This window comes from Anabrus simplex, chromosome 2 (genome assembly GCF_040414725.1).
Source record: "Anabrus simplex isolate iqAnaSimp1 chromosome 2, ASM4041472v1, whole genome shotgun sequence".
In the NCBI taxonomy this organism is placed as follows: domain Eukaryota; kingdom Metazoa; phylum Arthropoda; class Insecta; order Orthoptera; family Tettigoniidae; genus Anabrus; species Anabrus simplex.
The window spans coordinates 42,619,819-42,636,580 of NC_090266.1; the positions used below are offsets into that span (position 1 = coordinate 42,619,819).

Sequence of the window (16,762 nt, forward strand, 5' to 3'; positions counted from 1 at the left end):
ACGCGGATGACACTGCTATCACAGAACAACACTTTCAGCTAGCATGCACCCGAAAGAGACTACAAGTAGCACTGCGAACCCTCGAGCCCTGGCTAACCAAATGGCGTATCAAGGTCAATGTAGACAAATGCCAAGCTGTAATGTTCACTAGGAAGAACAGACGCACACACAGGCCAGCCAATATAAAACCGCTCAAACTATTCAATAGAGATACAGCATGGCACGACAAGGTCAAATATCTAGGAGTAGTCCTAGATAGAAAACTAACCATGCTATATTACATTAAAGAGATCCAGCGGAAAACACGCACGACTGTCACAGCTCTATCCCATACTGAACAAAAGATCCAATATTAACAAGAGAGTAGCAATCAACATGTACAAGGCCCTAATTAGGCCAATAATAACGTACGCAGCCCCCGCCTGGGGCTACACTGCTATGACAAATCTGGATAAGCTGGAGCTAATACAAAATAAATGCATTCGAGCAGCGGCTAGACTCCCGTACGACACGCCAATACGCCAACTACACTCTATTGCGAAAGTCAGCTCGATAAGGCAACACATACGAAAACAAAAACTCCGAATGTACAAGAAGTCATGGGGTAGTAAGGTCAACCCACTTGTCAGTGGAATCGGACGCTATGACGTCGACCTATACACAAAATACCCCACGCCGAAACACATTCTGTTCAGCCACAGGGTTAGGAGGCCGGGGGGCCAAAACCGCCCTTGCTCTTTAGCTGACACCAACCCACTACACCGCTCCACTTAACATTACGCCCACACACCACACTGCAGCACCTGTATATATGTACATACCTGACCACCTATATCCTAGATTAAGCTATACTACTACTATTATTATGCTATGTTATGTTTTTGTTATGTTCTGTTACAGACCTAGCCACCACCGGTAATCAAGCGAGGGAGGATTGAGATAAGAAATACATCAAGACGAAGGCAACTCAGCCTTAATAAGGGACGACCCAATCCACCCCCGCCCCCTGCCAGCGACAAGGGAGTGGACAGATAAACCACCCCTGATAATATCATTTAATTATACGATGTACTTGTTTTACAGGACACGAGAGCGGAAGAGAGCGGCCCACACTCTAAAGTTTTAAATGTATATATGTACAAATTGTTGCAGAGACAAGTGTGTTCCAATAACACCGCATAGAGGGACATCGACAGGCGGAAGAAGATAGCCCCTTGCATTACGTAAGGCTTCGCTTTAATTCCCCCTCTCCAAAAGGAGACTTGGCACCAGGGACTGCTGGCTGCTGGGCAATGGGACGAACCTGTGGCCCAGAGCCCAGACGCTACCAGACCCGAGCCACACCAGGCAGTGACAAGAAGGACTGATCCCCTCAATAACAGAAAATGGCAAGGAAATGGTTATGTTTGCGTGACACATACTCCTAACTAACACAACCTCTGGTCTATCTCCAGCCCACATCCTTGCATGTGCTATCAAAAGAAGTCAGGTTTTACATGTAGGCTCTTTCTTCTTTCTGCCTATGTGGTTTTTCCCTGACCCTTCAATACCATACTTCAACACCATATACCTAACACAATCTCACCTGGTAACGTGTCTGACATGGAAACAGGCAGATACTCCTTGTATCACTTCCCACTCTACCCAGCTATCTCTTTTCTACTTAGAAATTAATAGCATGTCGGAAGCCATGTAGATTGAGTCGATGGTCATGGCGGGGGAGCGGGCTGGGGGGGGCCTCCTGTAACATAAAGTGAGGCACAACTGCTGGGATTTCAGCAGGACATATCAGATCAATTGGATTCAGGAGGTCAGTTAGATTGCATAGCCATAGATCTTTCCAAAGCCTTTGATAGAGTGGAACATGGAATATTATTAAAGAAATTGGAGGGAATAGGAATGGACGTAAGGGTTAAACGTTGGATAAAAACATTTCTAAATTCAAGGGTTCAGAAAGTCAAAGTAGGAAATAATGTATCGCAGGAAGAGAAAGTTTGGAAGGGAATTGCCCAGAGTAGTACAATCGGTCCGTTACTTTTCTTAATATACACAAATGATTTAGTGAACAATGTAACATCAAAAATAAGATTGTATGCAGATGATATAGCCTAATTGTTTATAGGGAAATAAATAACATTGAGGATCGTTCAGAATTACAAAGGGACCCTGAAAGTATCCAACAATGGGTTGAAGAAAATAATATGAAGGTTAATAGAGGCAAATCAAATGTTACAACTTTTACAAACAGGAGCTTTAAAACTGAATTTGAATATACTTTGGATGAGGTAGTTATCCCAAAAGATGGCAAGTGCAAATACTTAGGTGTGAGATTTGAAAGTTATTTGCACTGGAAGGGTCATGTTGATGACATTGTTGGGAAAGCATACAGATAGTTACATGTCATAATGAGGCTACTTAAAGGATGCAACAAAGAATTAAAAGGAAAAAGTTACTTAAGTATGGTTCGTCCATTATTGGAATATGCAAACAGTGTTTGGGATCCTCACCATGAATACCTAATAAAAGAAATAGATAGTGTGCAGAGGAAAGCAGCAAGATTTGTAACAGGGGATTTCAGGAGAAAGAGTAGTGTATCAGAAATGTTAAAGGAACTTGGGTGGGAAACTTTACGTAAGAGAAGGGAGAAAACTAGACTTATAGGATTATGTAGAGCCTATACAGGAGAAGAAGCATGGGAAGATATCAGTGAGAGGCTTCAGTTGGAAAATAATTATATCGGCAGGAGTGACCACAAATATAAAATTAGAAGGAATTTTAGCAGAAGCGATTGGGGTAAATTTTCATTCACTGGGAAAGGTTTCAAGGAGTGGAACAGTTTACCAGGGGTAGTGTTTGACCCTTTCCCAAAATCTGTACAGATATTCAAGAAGAGAATAAACAGCAACAGAGAAAATAAATGAAGTGTTAGAGGGCATTCGACCAGTGCAGGTTATTGTAAATAAAAAAATGTGTGTGAATAAATTAATTCCATCCCCTGGTCTAAGGAGTTTGGACAGCCAAAGTAGGGGACTGCCTGTAGGGGTGAAGTACAGTGGAGACTTCGAGGGCCCTGGGACCGCTACGGTAGCTGTGAAGGCCCTTCAGGAACTCTGAAAAGTGGTGGCAAAAGGGGCTCTGGTTAAGACGCAGCAGGTCGTTATGCTACTTACGTTCAAGAATGGGTGTAAAAAAAAAGTAAATAAATGCAATGTAAATTTTAATCTTATACCAGTTGTATAGTATCATTTGAAGTAATTCCACATACTGTATATCAGTTGACTATATTTGTAAGTAGTACAGGAGATATTATGAGTAGAATTTTGTAAGCAATATAAATTTCTGAAGGATGAGCTGTGTGTTTAATAGAAAAAATGGTATTATAGGAAAATTTTCTTCTCTTGTTAATTTAATATTTAATGCTTGACAATAATGTACTTTAGTGTACCATTTGCCACTGAGGTAGACACGTCATTTGCAAATAAAGAGATTTTGATTTGATTTGAAGCCGATTCTTCCCTGCCTTTCCACCATATTTCAATATTTCAGGTCTAATTTCATATATTTCTGCTGCTTTAAGAAAATATAATATATTTAACATAGTTTTCACTTCCTCACACTTAATTTCACTGCCAACAGTGATCTCCTCCCCATGAATTCCATTATTAGGGATTTCAACAGAAAGGTTTCCCTTCACATTGTGAAGATTTTCAAAATATTTCTTTCACCTGTCCAGTGATTCCCTGATTTATTGAATACACTGTTCATTTCACTTCTCCCCTCCTTTCTAAGAATTTTTTATAATAATCCAGAAATGTTTCCCTGTCATGTGACCAGGTTTTCCAAGTCATTACTGAATCTGCCCATGATTTCTTCTTGGACTGTACAATGATCTGTTGCACTTTGTTTGGAGACGTTTTTGTATGACGTCTTTCTACGTTTACAGCCTGTCCTGGCTTCATCATTCCACTGAAAATGTCTCATTCCCATCTTTGCACACAGTTCCAAAGAATTCACCTGCTGTTTCTTCTACAGCATGCCTGTATGCTACCCATACTCTTTCTACATCCTACATTTTCTGTATGTGCATTCTTTGAAACTTTTCACTAATCATATGCAAGTACTCCAGTCCAAATTCCTTTATCCTTGAGATTTTCTATCCTAATCTGTTTGCAGAGAGACTTCACTTTGGCTATCCTAGGCATAGTGATACACCTCATTCACCACTCAGCAGTACCATTGAAAAAATCACTGAAATACATAAACGTTCCTAATACACTTTCTGAATTGAAAGTCAGCAATGCTATCCCAGTTCACTATTACTGATCTTGTGCACCTACTCTTCAAATGTAATGGTGAAAAGCATTATGCATGAAGAATGGACTGGTAACTGCTAATCCTATACTAGCACAGAAGTTCAGTAAATGCTTCAAATTCCTACCTGCATCCATATCTTCCCACATTTTCCCTTTATCTTCTTTTACACTTCAGTTCTATTTCCACTTCTGAGAGTGGAATCGCCCATTAGCATTGTACTATCCTTACTTTTGACCCAGACTACAATGTCACTCATTGCTTTGTAAAACTTGTCTAATTCATCCTCATCTGCTCCCTCACATGGTGAATGCACCAAGACAATTCTCATACTAATTCCTCCAACTGTGAACTATTTCCACACCATTTGCTTATTTAAGTGCAGAACAGAAGATATGTTGCCTGCTACACTCTACCCTTCGCCATAACACCTGTTGAAAGCACCATATAATCTACTATTTCTTCCTCAGCATCTTCCCTTAACAGACTACCTTTAACTCCTAACACACTGAAGTGCATCCACTCTGCTGATTTAGCCAATTGTACTTTCTTCCATAAGCCCCAATAATATTTATAGCTCCACATCAAATACCATTTCATTTGCCAAGTGTTTTCCACTAAGTCCATGGCTTGTATGAAAGAAGTTGGACTCTGTCACTCTCACAGGTATGAGACTTCCGTAAGATATTTTGAGCTTGTACACAGTACGAGTGAAACCTGTACTGATTTATTAGATTTTTACAGAGAAATACAGCGAGTCTGTGCATGACCTTGAGTATAAGTAGAACCTCAATAATTCAAAATCGGTTAATTCAAAATCCCACCTAATTCGAAGAAGCTCTCGTTTCCGGAAACATAAGATACAGTTTTGCATGTTATTTAAATTGTTTAATTCAAAATACAGATAATTCGTAATTCGAAGTACAATGTCGGCCCCATTACCGAAATTCAGACGTTTAATTCGAAACTGCCTTTACATTCTAAAACAATAGTATGTTACAGAGTAATTTCAACTCGAAATTTATCCGCGTCATAATAGAACGTGTGTTCCGGAATGTGGCGGGGTAGCTTTTCGCATTTACACTCACTTCGGTGGGTCTACAGTGCGCTTCATGATTGCTAAGTTTAATGAAATCGGAATTCATTTGTATTCAACCTTTTAAGGAACGCCGTAATATCACGCAACAGGCAGTGTGCGCAACAACAGAATCCGCGAACACTGACGATGCCGACAGTTGACGAAAAAGCGTGGCTCATATAATAAATTCGTAGGCACCGAACAACGTTGTCATTGCCGGTGAAACTACATTGCTTTATTTTAATGCGAGCCCAAACGGTCTTGTGGATTTAAAGGAGAAAGTGCCAGCTAGGAAATCGTACAAGGGTGGGGGATGGTGGTCATTGTAGTGCGTTGCAATTGCAATGCACATGGAAGCGAGAAACTTTATCACCTCGTCATAGAAAAGTTCAATAAGCCAAAAAAGTTTTAAGGGCGTCTGGCACTTTCCATGCCAGTACAAAGCATCTAAAAATGCAAACAGTACAGATATCCAAAAAATAATGCATTTGCACAGGGGAACCAGCATAATTTATCCTCGTCTTGGAATTGTGATTTTTTTCTTTCATTGCGTGAGGTTATGTTTGTCAGTGATTTATCCAAGTGCATTATTTGAACATTGTAAATGCACCTGGTTGGATACATTTCGCAAATAGTGTTTTCCATGGCATTTGAAAGGTTTAAACTGTGAATCGAGGTGATTGCAAGTATCGGCATCTATTAATAGGTCTTAGAATACTTTGTGACGTGGCAAGTGTTTACATTTCTGAAGTACGAGAGAAGTGCCATGGGGGAAATCGTACAAGGATAGAGTCATAAGAAAGTTCGATTTTAATGACATCGGGTACTTTCTGTGTAAATACAAGGCATCTAAAATGCATACAGTATAGTACTCTAATGAATAAAGCACTTGCACATAGGAGCCAGCATAGATGATCTCCTCATCTTTGAATCGTGCCGTTTTTTTCTCTCTTTCGTTGTGTGAGTTTATGTTTGCCAGTGATCCAAGTGCATTATTTGAATGCTGTAAATGCACCTTTTTGGATACATTTTGGAAATAGTTCTTTTTTCATGGCATTTAAAAGGTATAAACTGTGAATCAAGGTTAACTGCATGCAGTAACGGGCCTTAGAATATTTGATAATGTGGCAAGGGTTGGTACAATTAAAAATAGGAAATAATTTCCACCAATCAATACTTGTTTTTTTATTGCTTATATTAAGCTACAGGACTGGTTTCGACCCCATATACAAGGTCATTTTCAGCTGAACCACGAATACATATTTATATGATGAAGCTTTGATTAAATTGCATTGTCAAAGGAATGTTATATGATGTGCATTTAGTCACATACAAATGGGGCATGTCTTATCGTGAATTGGCATATAAGTCAGTATGTACATATTGCAACTGTATGTCTAAAATATTATGTTGAGGTCTTAAAATTAGTGTATAAAACATATCTTCACTTAAACTAACTTATATATATATATGTACAGGATAAAATACAATATATAAAAAACATTTCGTGCACATGAACATTCGTATCTTGCTTGTTGGTCAATTTACATTTACATTTGTACACTCAGCTGCTGTTCTTGGAGTTTAAAAGATATGGTTGTAAAATTGCATGAGTAAAAGATTAGTCTTCATGTGGGATAAAACACTTTCCAATTTTAAAACAAGGGTGCCAGATGTATGGATAAAATTCGGCTAAAATATGTTCAGCTCTGCTATGTATGTATCCTTATGTTAGAATCAAATCTTATTGTCCTGTGGCGTCTGTAAAATTGGGTTCAAAGTAATGGCTCCTTTCCCATTTGTAGCTGTGCAATGGTGTTATGTTTATTATTGTTGGTGTAGCCGAGTTGCGTTTGACGTGCGAGCTTGTAGTGTACTACATATAAATATAAATCATATAAATATGTATTCATGGTTCAGCTGAAGATGACCTTGTATATGGGGTCGAAACCGGTCCTGTAGCTTAATATAAGCAATAAAAAAACAAGTATTGATTGGTGGAAATTCCTTCCTATTTTTAATTGTGTAATTCGTCAATACGGAAATGAAGATTATAGATTACGAAGGGTTGGTACTTCTGAATTGCGAATTGGCGGTTAATTCGAAATCACGTAATTTGAATTCCGATTTTTTAGTCCCAGCGACTTCGAATTAAGGAGGTTTTACTGTATTAGAAGGGTGAGAGGAAGGAAAAATTAGGTAAGGCTACAATCATTACAGCATGAGCATTACAGCGGATGAGTAGCGAAGTTTGAAAATGAATCAAATACTTAATGCAGAATGTAATAACATAGTCTCAGAAATAGAGAGATAATTACCTGTTTTTAAAAGTCTCACTGCCACCTTTTTTTCTTCATCCAACAACTTTGCTTCATCGCCACACATTTCTACCTCTTTACCAGGCAATTTTTCAGGCTGAGCTGCACCGCTGCTTGTACCCAATCCAACTTTTGGGCCTTTCTTCCGGTCACCAGTAGCTAATTCATCCAGAACATCTATCAATTCTTCAGCAATATCATGGGAACCGCCAGGCGTTCCAGCTAGAAAAAAGAAGAAGAAAAAGACTGATATATCAACAACATAATTGAGAGAGAGAGTCACCCGCAGCACACAATATACGTTAAGATTCCTGCCTGGCCTGTTACCCCACTATGGTAAAGAGTAGAACATACAGCATGTGTCTCAACGCCGAGTGTTGGACGGTGGCAAATAACCCGATTCCCTAAGGTGACCAACAGCTTCACACGGATGAGTTTGTTAGGTGGGATGTAAGATATGACACTGGAACCAATTGAGTAGTGTCCGACCCTAGGTTAAGGGCAGCTGCTAAGGGCTTTAGTACTTCATGTTAGGAGCAGCCTGACCACCTGTTGGCAGTAACTTTAAAACGGCAATGGGAGTGGATACCCGATGGTAATAAAAGCCTTTTAAATCATCCTCAGGAAAGATTATGGTGTTCTTACACTAGGGAAACTGCGAAAAGTGGGTAGATTTTTGTGTGAGAAATGAGTCAAGTGTGGCCAATATGTGGTTCAGGAAGAAGAATAGTAGAAAGATAACAAGATATGGATGGGGAAACAGAATGACAAAGACAGTAATGGACTACTATTTGGTAGGAAGAGCAAACCGTTGTTAGACGTACCAGTCTTGCCAGAAGTAGCCATTGATGGAGATGATAGAGTAGTGGTAGCAAATATGAAAGGGGGGAAAAATAGTAAAAATGAAAGAAATAAGGAAGAAGAAATTAAAAGTATGGATATTAAGAGCTATGGAAATAAAAGAAAAAATCCCATATAAACTAAAACAATACACAGTACACAAAACTGAGGAGGTGAGTGTGGAAATGGAATGAGACACGTTCAAGAAGGCATTTGTAAGCTGTGCCGAGTGTTTGTGGCAGAATAGCTATTAATAAAGACCCCATGGTGAAATGACAGGATAATGGAAGCAGTGAAAAATAAAGAAAAAAATCATGGCAATTATATGCCAGGAATAAAATGGAAGGAACAAGAAGAAAATATCAGGAAATGAAAAGAAGGTGCAAGACAGTGAAGAAAAGAAGGAGAGCTGGGAAGGATTTCTTAAAATTATTCATTTACAACAGGCTTTACGTCGCACCGACACAGATAGGCAGAGGCACCTGCTTTTCGCAAAGCGCAAAATTTTCGCGAAATTTTACAAATTCGGCTCAGAAATGCGAAACTACTTACGCTTAAGCAAAATCACGAAATAATTTACAAACATTATTTGGAATTGCATCATTTGAAGTAAATGACTGAGATTCCACGTGAGTCGTGGTATTAAAATCCGATAATGGATGCTACAATCGACTTTATACGCTTTTGATTATATGAAAGGCTAATATATAGTATACGAACCTTTTCTTGATCCCAAGTTCCCATTCAGCACTATGTTGCTCAGGGATCAAGAAAAGGTTTGCGTACTAGTATATCGATTACCGCTAAATTAGCTTCCTGTGAAGCGAGAAATTTATCATATTCATAATCACGTGACGGGGTGACAGTGTATTTCATCTTGCCTGTTGAAAATCGCTGCCGATAGGTGCGTTTAATTTCCTATTTTGTGCTCAGTTTATTAAAACTGTTGTAACAGTTTTTGATCGCGAAAAGAATTTCCATCGGAAGGATGTTACGTGTTTGACAAAATTAGAAAACTGATGTGCTAATACTTTAATGTGCAACTAGAGTGGTACAGAAAGGACAACATGCCTGAAACACATTAATAAAAGAGTTTCACATAAAAAGAACAAGGAAAAGGTGCTAACGACGACAGGCATCAGAAGACAAGCTAGTCTCACAGACACTAGTTCAGCGGCAAAACAAGCAAAATACGACAAAGATGCTTTCATTTTATGTACAACTCGAGCTTTTATGGAGCCAAATATTCCACTGGAAAAAGTTGATAATCCGAAGCTGAGAGAGTGGATGGAGAAATACGTATATACCAGGTTTACGCAATACTATACAATTTTTCCGAGGAAGAAATGTAAGGTTATATTTTTCTAATAACTTTGTGTGGTTATGTTAGTTTTCTCATTTGATGATATTTACTCATTTATTTATAATTATAAATCATTTAATTCATTCAAATAATGTTAAATAGCCCTCTAATATTAGGTCTTCGTCGCCCTAAGACCTACGTGTGTCGGTGCGACGTAAAGCCCCTAGCAAAAAAACAAAAAACAAAACAAAATAAATATTAGGTCTATTGATTTTTTAAGGTGCTGGAGACTTGCCCACAACTGGAAGACTGCAAGAAGTTTATGTACCTCAAATCATCAAAGAGGAGGAAAAAGATTAAAACAAGATGTGAAAGATGAGAGTTTCAATTCTTTGTGATGAAACGACTGATAAAAACGGGCAATGTGTGTTTATGATTCTGATAAAAGTGCTTAGTTGTGGTGATAGTACAGTTCAGAAGTTACTGTCGGCAGCCCTGAAGATGGTTTACTGTGGTTTCCCATTTTCACACCAGGCAAATGCTGGGGCAGTACCTTAATTAAGGCCATGGCCGCTTCCTTCCCACTCCTAGCCCTTCCCTGTTCCATCGTCACAATAAGACCTATCTGTGTCGGTGCGACGTAAAACAACTAGCAAAGAAAAAAGAAAGTTCAGAAGTTATTTGTAGAGAGAGTGAATGTTATTGCAAATGCTACAGAATGTTCACAAGTAATTATGAGTGTAATTCACAAACTTGAAATTTAGTACCAGAATGTAGTTTCTATAATTCCAGATTCAGCATGTTACATAGCCAAGTGTATAAACTCAGTTAGGGTTTTAGTTTCAGAAGGACCGGGCGAATTGGCCGTGCGGTTAGGGTCGCGCAGCTGTGAGTTTGCATCCAGGAGATAGTGGGTTCGAACACCACCGTCGGCAGCCTTGAAGATGGTTTTCCGTGGTTTCCCATTTTCACACCAAGGCAAATGCTGGGGCTGTACCGTAAGGCCATGGCCGCTTCCTTCCCACTCCTAGGCCTTTCCTGTCCCATCGTCGCCATAATACCTATCTGTGTTGGTGCGACGTAAAGCAAATAGCAGTTTCAGAAGGGTTAGTACACAAGCAGTGCTGTGCTCATAAACTGAATTTGGTGGACAGTGTGTGGGCTGTGGGACTTAGTGCTTTGAACCAATGTGTTGTACAGGCAAACCACATCATCCTTAATACACGTAAGAGAAAATATGCATACATTCAATTCTTGAATTAAAAAAATTAAGACGAACATACTAAGGCTAAACTCTTCGCTATTCCAGTGATCACCAGGTGGAACTCATGGTTTAAAAGTGTTGAGTACTTTGGAGAATATCTAGAAACTCTTGAAGACGAGAGTGTTGTTGTGAACTATTTTAAAGCTTTGACCCCAAATAAAGTAACAAAAATTCATTACCTAGCTATGTTTCTTGTTGAGCATTGTTCAGAATGTTGTAACATGCTTCTCACATTAAAGAGCTCCAACATCCCGTTAATTCATGCACTTAAATATAAGCTTAGTGACCTTTCAAAGGACTTTAAATTACTACAGGAAGCATTTTTATATGTGACAACCTCGGATAAACTTTCCAGACTACCAAAACAACTCCAGACACAGTTAGCATCTTTGTTTCAATCTGTAGGTAGAGCAAGCTTGAAAAACCTGAACCACTTAATAGAGTTTGACACAGGAAAGTTCATCATTTCATCTCTCAGTAAACCTTTTGATCCAAGAAGCATAATGGAATGTGATTTAGAAAATGATGAACTCTCTCGTCTAATAAAGCAAATTCCCATCGTATGAGAACTTTCAACCTGAGCATAATTTGAAACATACACAGTGTTTAGGGATCTAATAACTAGTTCATGTAGAGATATTGATCTGATTGTCATTCTTCTTTGCCTGAAACCAGAATATGAGCATTTTGTGGAATCTGCAGTGAAGGATCCCAGTCAGTAATGTTGATAGTGCGAGGGCATTCTCAACATATTGTAATTTAATGTCTGAGAGGAGAGCAGCTCTGACTCCCAGTAATATGGAACTCATGATATCTCTGTCTTCCTCAGATTGATATGTAAATTATATACTTAGGCTAGGCCCTACTTGTTAAAGTGACAGCTGACACAATTTTTTAAAATTTCCATTCTTTGATATAATGTGTAATACTGTATGTATTCTAAGTAGAAGAATAACTCATGTATTTTATGCAAAAATACAATGTTGTTACACTGCAAATATGCTATCAACTAAGTTATTGGTTTACCTTTTTCCGCTGAAAAGTGGAAATAAAAATTAGCAAAATTGACAAAATAAAATAAAAACAGCTAAAAATATACCAAATTAACTGTTAAAAAATGACAAAATTAGGCAAAATTTTTCAACAGAAACAGGTGCCTCTACAAATAGGCCTTATGGCAACAATGGGATAGGAATGGTCTAGAAGTGGGAAGGACGCAGCCGTGGCCTCAAGGCAGAGACCCAGCATTTGCCTGGTGTGAAAATGGGAAACTATCGAAAACCATCTTCAGGGCTGCCGACAGTGGGGTTCGCACCACTATCTCGTGGATGCAAGCTCACAGCTGCGTGTCCCTAGCTGCACGGCCAACTTGCCCGGTGGGGAAGGATTTACACGTGATTCATGGAGAGATAATACAACCAGGAGATAAGTATAAGATGGAAGGATTATTCTGATGAACTCTTGAATGTGAGAAGGGGTGTAGATCAGATGAAAGGAGACAGAATCCAAGAATGAAATCACACCTGAAGAGGTCTGTCAAATGGATGAATTGTATGTGGAAATGACAAAAGCAGCTTTATAGGCCATTTACATGTATTTGGAAAGAAAAATTGTTACTAAATGACTGAAGTAAAAAGTAATAATACCTATATTTAAAAACGGTGACGAGAATATGTGATAATTATTCAGAAAAGACAAGAATGGACAGAGTAAGAAATGAGGAAGTCAGGAAGGAAATTGGTCTGGAAAAGCTTTAGGATAGAATGGAGGGGAGTAAACTTAGATGGTTTGGACATGGTAAGAGGATGAAAGTGGGAGACCCCGACAAAGATGATTGTAAATGGTCAGGAATAGTATAATCAAAAGAAATTACAAACTGTCAAACAATGCACTCATGACACGTATGTGCATATGACCATGGATTATCACAGGATGGAGTAAATAAACACTACCTTTGCTAACTGTTACCTTTGTATGCTGAGTGGAAATCAACTACAGTAAAACTTCGATAAATCAAAAAATTCTATAAGTCAAAGATTTAGTATGCTCTCCTCTGCTCCGCGACAAAAATCTCAATAAATTGAAGATAGAATGAAATAGTAACCATCACATTCTTTGTAGGGCGTACAGCACAAATTTAGCTTTTACAAGTTTCTTTACATCGCACCAACACAGATAGGTCTTATATGGCGACGATGGGACAGGAAAGGGCTAGGAGTAGGAAGGAAGCGGCCATGGCCTTAATTAAGGTACAGCCTCAGCATTTGCCTGGTGTAAAAATGGGAAACCACGGAAAACCATCTTCAGGGCTCCCGACAGTGGGGTTCGAACACACTATCTCCCAAGTACTGGATACTGGCCCCACTTAAGTGACTGCAGCTATCGAGCTTGGTAATTTAACTTTTAGTGTTAGAATCTGTTACATCATGTTAAATTATATACTTACTGTATTTTATTTTGTAATCAGATTGTGAATATAGCTGCCATTGTTATTTATTTGTATTGCACCAAGAAGAGCCTTGGCTCAGGTGCCTATATTGAAATGAAATAAATAAATAAAAAAAAAAAAAAAATCCTGACAGTGAGATCTTTAAAAAAAAAAAATTACAATCTGTTTTACAGCACACCAACACAGATAGGCCTTGTGGTGATGATTGGGTAGGATATGAAAGGTCTAGGAGTGGGAAGGAAGCGATTGTGGCCTTAATTAAGGTACAGCATCAGCATTTGCCCGGCGGGAAAATAGGAATCTATGGAAGCCATCTACAGCGCTGCCAACAGTAGGGTTCAAACTCACTATCTCCCAAATCCTAGCTGACAGGTACGTGACCCAAACCACAGAGCCACTTGCTCGGTGGTGATAAGAACCTAACATTTCTTATTCTTCTTGTTCCTGAGAATGTGTTATCCCATGCAAGGGGCATTGATAACAATTTGTACACACAAGTCTTTTCACACTTCAAAAATTAGTAACGCGAAGTCAAATTCAGAACCTTTAAAGTTCCATTCAGGCTTATAGATAAACATATCCTAAAGTGTTACGTTGTGTTTTAAGAAGGAATGTTGCATTTTTAATATTTTTTTTGCTACTGGCTTTACGTCGTACCGACACAGATATGTCTTAGAGCGACGATGGGACAGGAAAGGGCTAGGACTGGGAAGGAAGCGGTCGTGGCCTTAATTAAGGTACAGCCCCAGCATTTGCCTTATGTGAAAATGGAAAACCACGGAAAACCATCTTCAGGGCTGCCGACAGTGAGCTTCGAACCTACTATGTCCCGAATACTGGATACTGGTCGCACTTAAGCGACTGCACATATCTTATCTGGTACGGTTCCAGCTCACTCTCACATAATATATAAGTATATAATAAACAATCTGAGACTGTTATTCGAACTTGGACTCAAATTCCTTATGATTACAAAGGAAAACTTTCATAATATTACTTGGTGATTCAAGACCGTGTTGTGCTTTAAAAAAAAAATATTAACTGAGTGTTGTATAAGGTGATACTCATTTTAACTCTCAGTCCATTTAACCACTTAATATGGCCATATTGGTCCTGTGCTTTGTTTTGTATGTCTCGTCTAGAGAAGACACGTACTTGATTTTTGAACAGTGATACAAATTCTTTTCGTACATTGAACTTCAGCAACATAAAGTTGAACCTGGTACTTCAAGTTCCGATCAGGCTTATAGATTAAATTTCTATTTGTTACATCTTGTTATAAGAAGAACTTTTACACGTTCACAAGTTACAAGCATATAATCAACGTTTTCAGAATAAATATTGAACTTGGACCTCGAGTACCTTATGATCTAAAGAGAGCTATCTTAATAATGTTATGCAGTGGTTCATGAAATAGTGTTATACTTTATATTAATCTGTAACTTAGTGTTGTAAGAAGTGATCTTTCATCAGATTAATTCATTTACAATTTAGTCATATGTTCAACTGTATTGTGCATTGCTTTCTATATTTTATATATGTCAATGTCTGTTTTACTAAGTTTTTTGGCAGAAGATGATGCAGAAAAAGCATTGAAAGTAGTTCCATTAATTAAAATGTTGTAATCTAAATATAATAGCATTGTTTTGTATTGAAAAGGTGGACCCATTAGTTTGTTCCTATTCTATTCTCGGTTCAATATGGATACACAATGAAGTTCTTAAATCTGAACCCAGTCAGAACAGCCTCTCCAGCTCTCTCCGATACGTCATCACTACTATCCAGCCCACTGCATTCCATTCACCAGGCCCCCCGCCCACAAAGAGCACCAGCTAAAGATCCCCCGTCACGTCTGGATGGAAAAGTCAATGAACATGTTCTGCTCAAGTTTCCACCACTGAAAACTGACCCTTACTCGACAAGAAGATGTAGAGTTTGTCTCCAGAAGAAAAAAGTATGTGACACAAGGTGGTACTGCAGGAAGTGTGGCGTCCCACTGCACCCTGGAGCATGTGACACCAGATGAAAATGATGAAAAGCCACAGCCTGTTTCCAGTTATTCGACGTAGTTAGGAATGGAATGAATGAACCACTGCACCCTGGAGCATGTGACACCAGATGAAAATGCTGAAAATCCACAGCCTGTTTCCAGTTATTCGACGTGGTTAGGAATGGAATGAACGAAGCCCCAATCTAGCGGCGAGGATAGGAACTGTGCCAGCTGCCGAAGCCTGTCGCACTCCGCTCGGGCATTGATTAATGAATGACAGATGAACTGAAATGGCAATGGAGAGTGTTGCTGGAATGAAAGATGACAGGGAAAACCGGAGTACCTGGAGAAAAACCTGTCCCGCCTCTGCTTTATCCAGCACAAATCTCACATGGAGTGACCGGGATTTGAACCACAGAACCCAGCGGTGACAGGCAGGCACGCTGCCGCCTGAGCCATGGAGGCTCTCCGTGTGACACCAGATACCACACCTTAAAACCATACTAGAATTCTTTCACAATATTTCAAAATGTAATATAGGAGTAGCAAATATTTTTGTTCCACAGTGCAGAAGGCAGGACTGGCAGGCAAGGACTTTTAAAAATTGCTGGGATGGAGGTTTAAATGCTCTGGCTACTTCCTGGTAGTCCAAGTGTTAATTTAAACATATTAAGATGAAATCTTGATAATTCAAAACCTATATAAATCGAAGAATTTTTCTCTTCCCTCAAGATTTGATTAGTAAGGTTTTTACTGTACTTTTCAGAGAATGAAGGAGTTACGTCAAATGGAGTAAAGTAAGTTTTATAAATCAAAACTCTGCAACCTGCATGTCAGTGAGTAAGAATTATTATCAGATCCAAATAATACCAGGTGATTCGTTTGAGATGTCATAAGGATACAATTTTCTGGAACTGATGGTATATTCGATGCTTCGATATGATCAAGCAGCTCGAGAGAAAAATTAATTAAGTGAGGTTTTCGGCTATGTGCGAATGGAGATGCATGTAAGCAGTTCAGGCAGACCGGCAGTTTCCCAAAATGGTGGTCACTCAACAGCAATGCACTCTATGAGTCTCGTGGTACTACCATGTATTTGGTGAATGTTTAGAGTGCAGTATACAGGTCATCGTGCACTCTCATATCGTGAGATAATGAAGCGGTGGATGGTCCCACCGTGCTTCACACAGGCAGATGAGTGTATAATAG

At 39.0% G+C, this 16,762-nt stretch overlaps 1 protein-coding gene across 1 annotated transcript in view; it reads right to left on the reverse strand.

Annotated features, from left to right (window-relative positions):
• The window catches only part of LOC136863441 (proteasome activator complex subunit 4A), a 1,047,550-nt gene that overhangs the window by 206,773 nt on the left and 824,015 nt on the right, over window positions 1-16,762 (reverse strand). Inside the window, exon 31 of the mRNA XM_068225934.1 lies at window positions 7,708-7,929. Within this exon, the coding sequence (XP_068082035.1) occupies window positions 7,708-7,929 (222 nt within the window). The remainder of the gene's footprint in view (window positions 1-7,707; window positions 7,930-16,762) is intronic.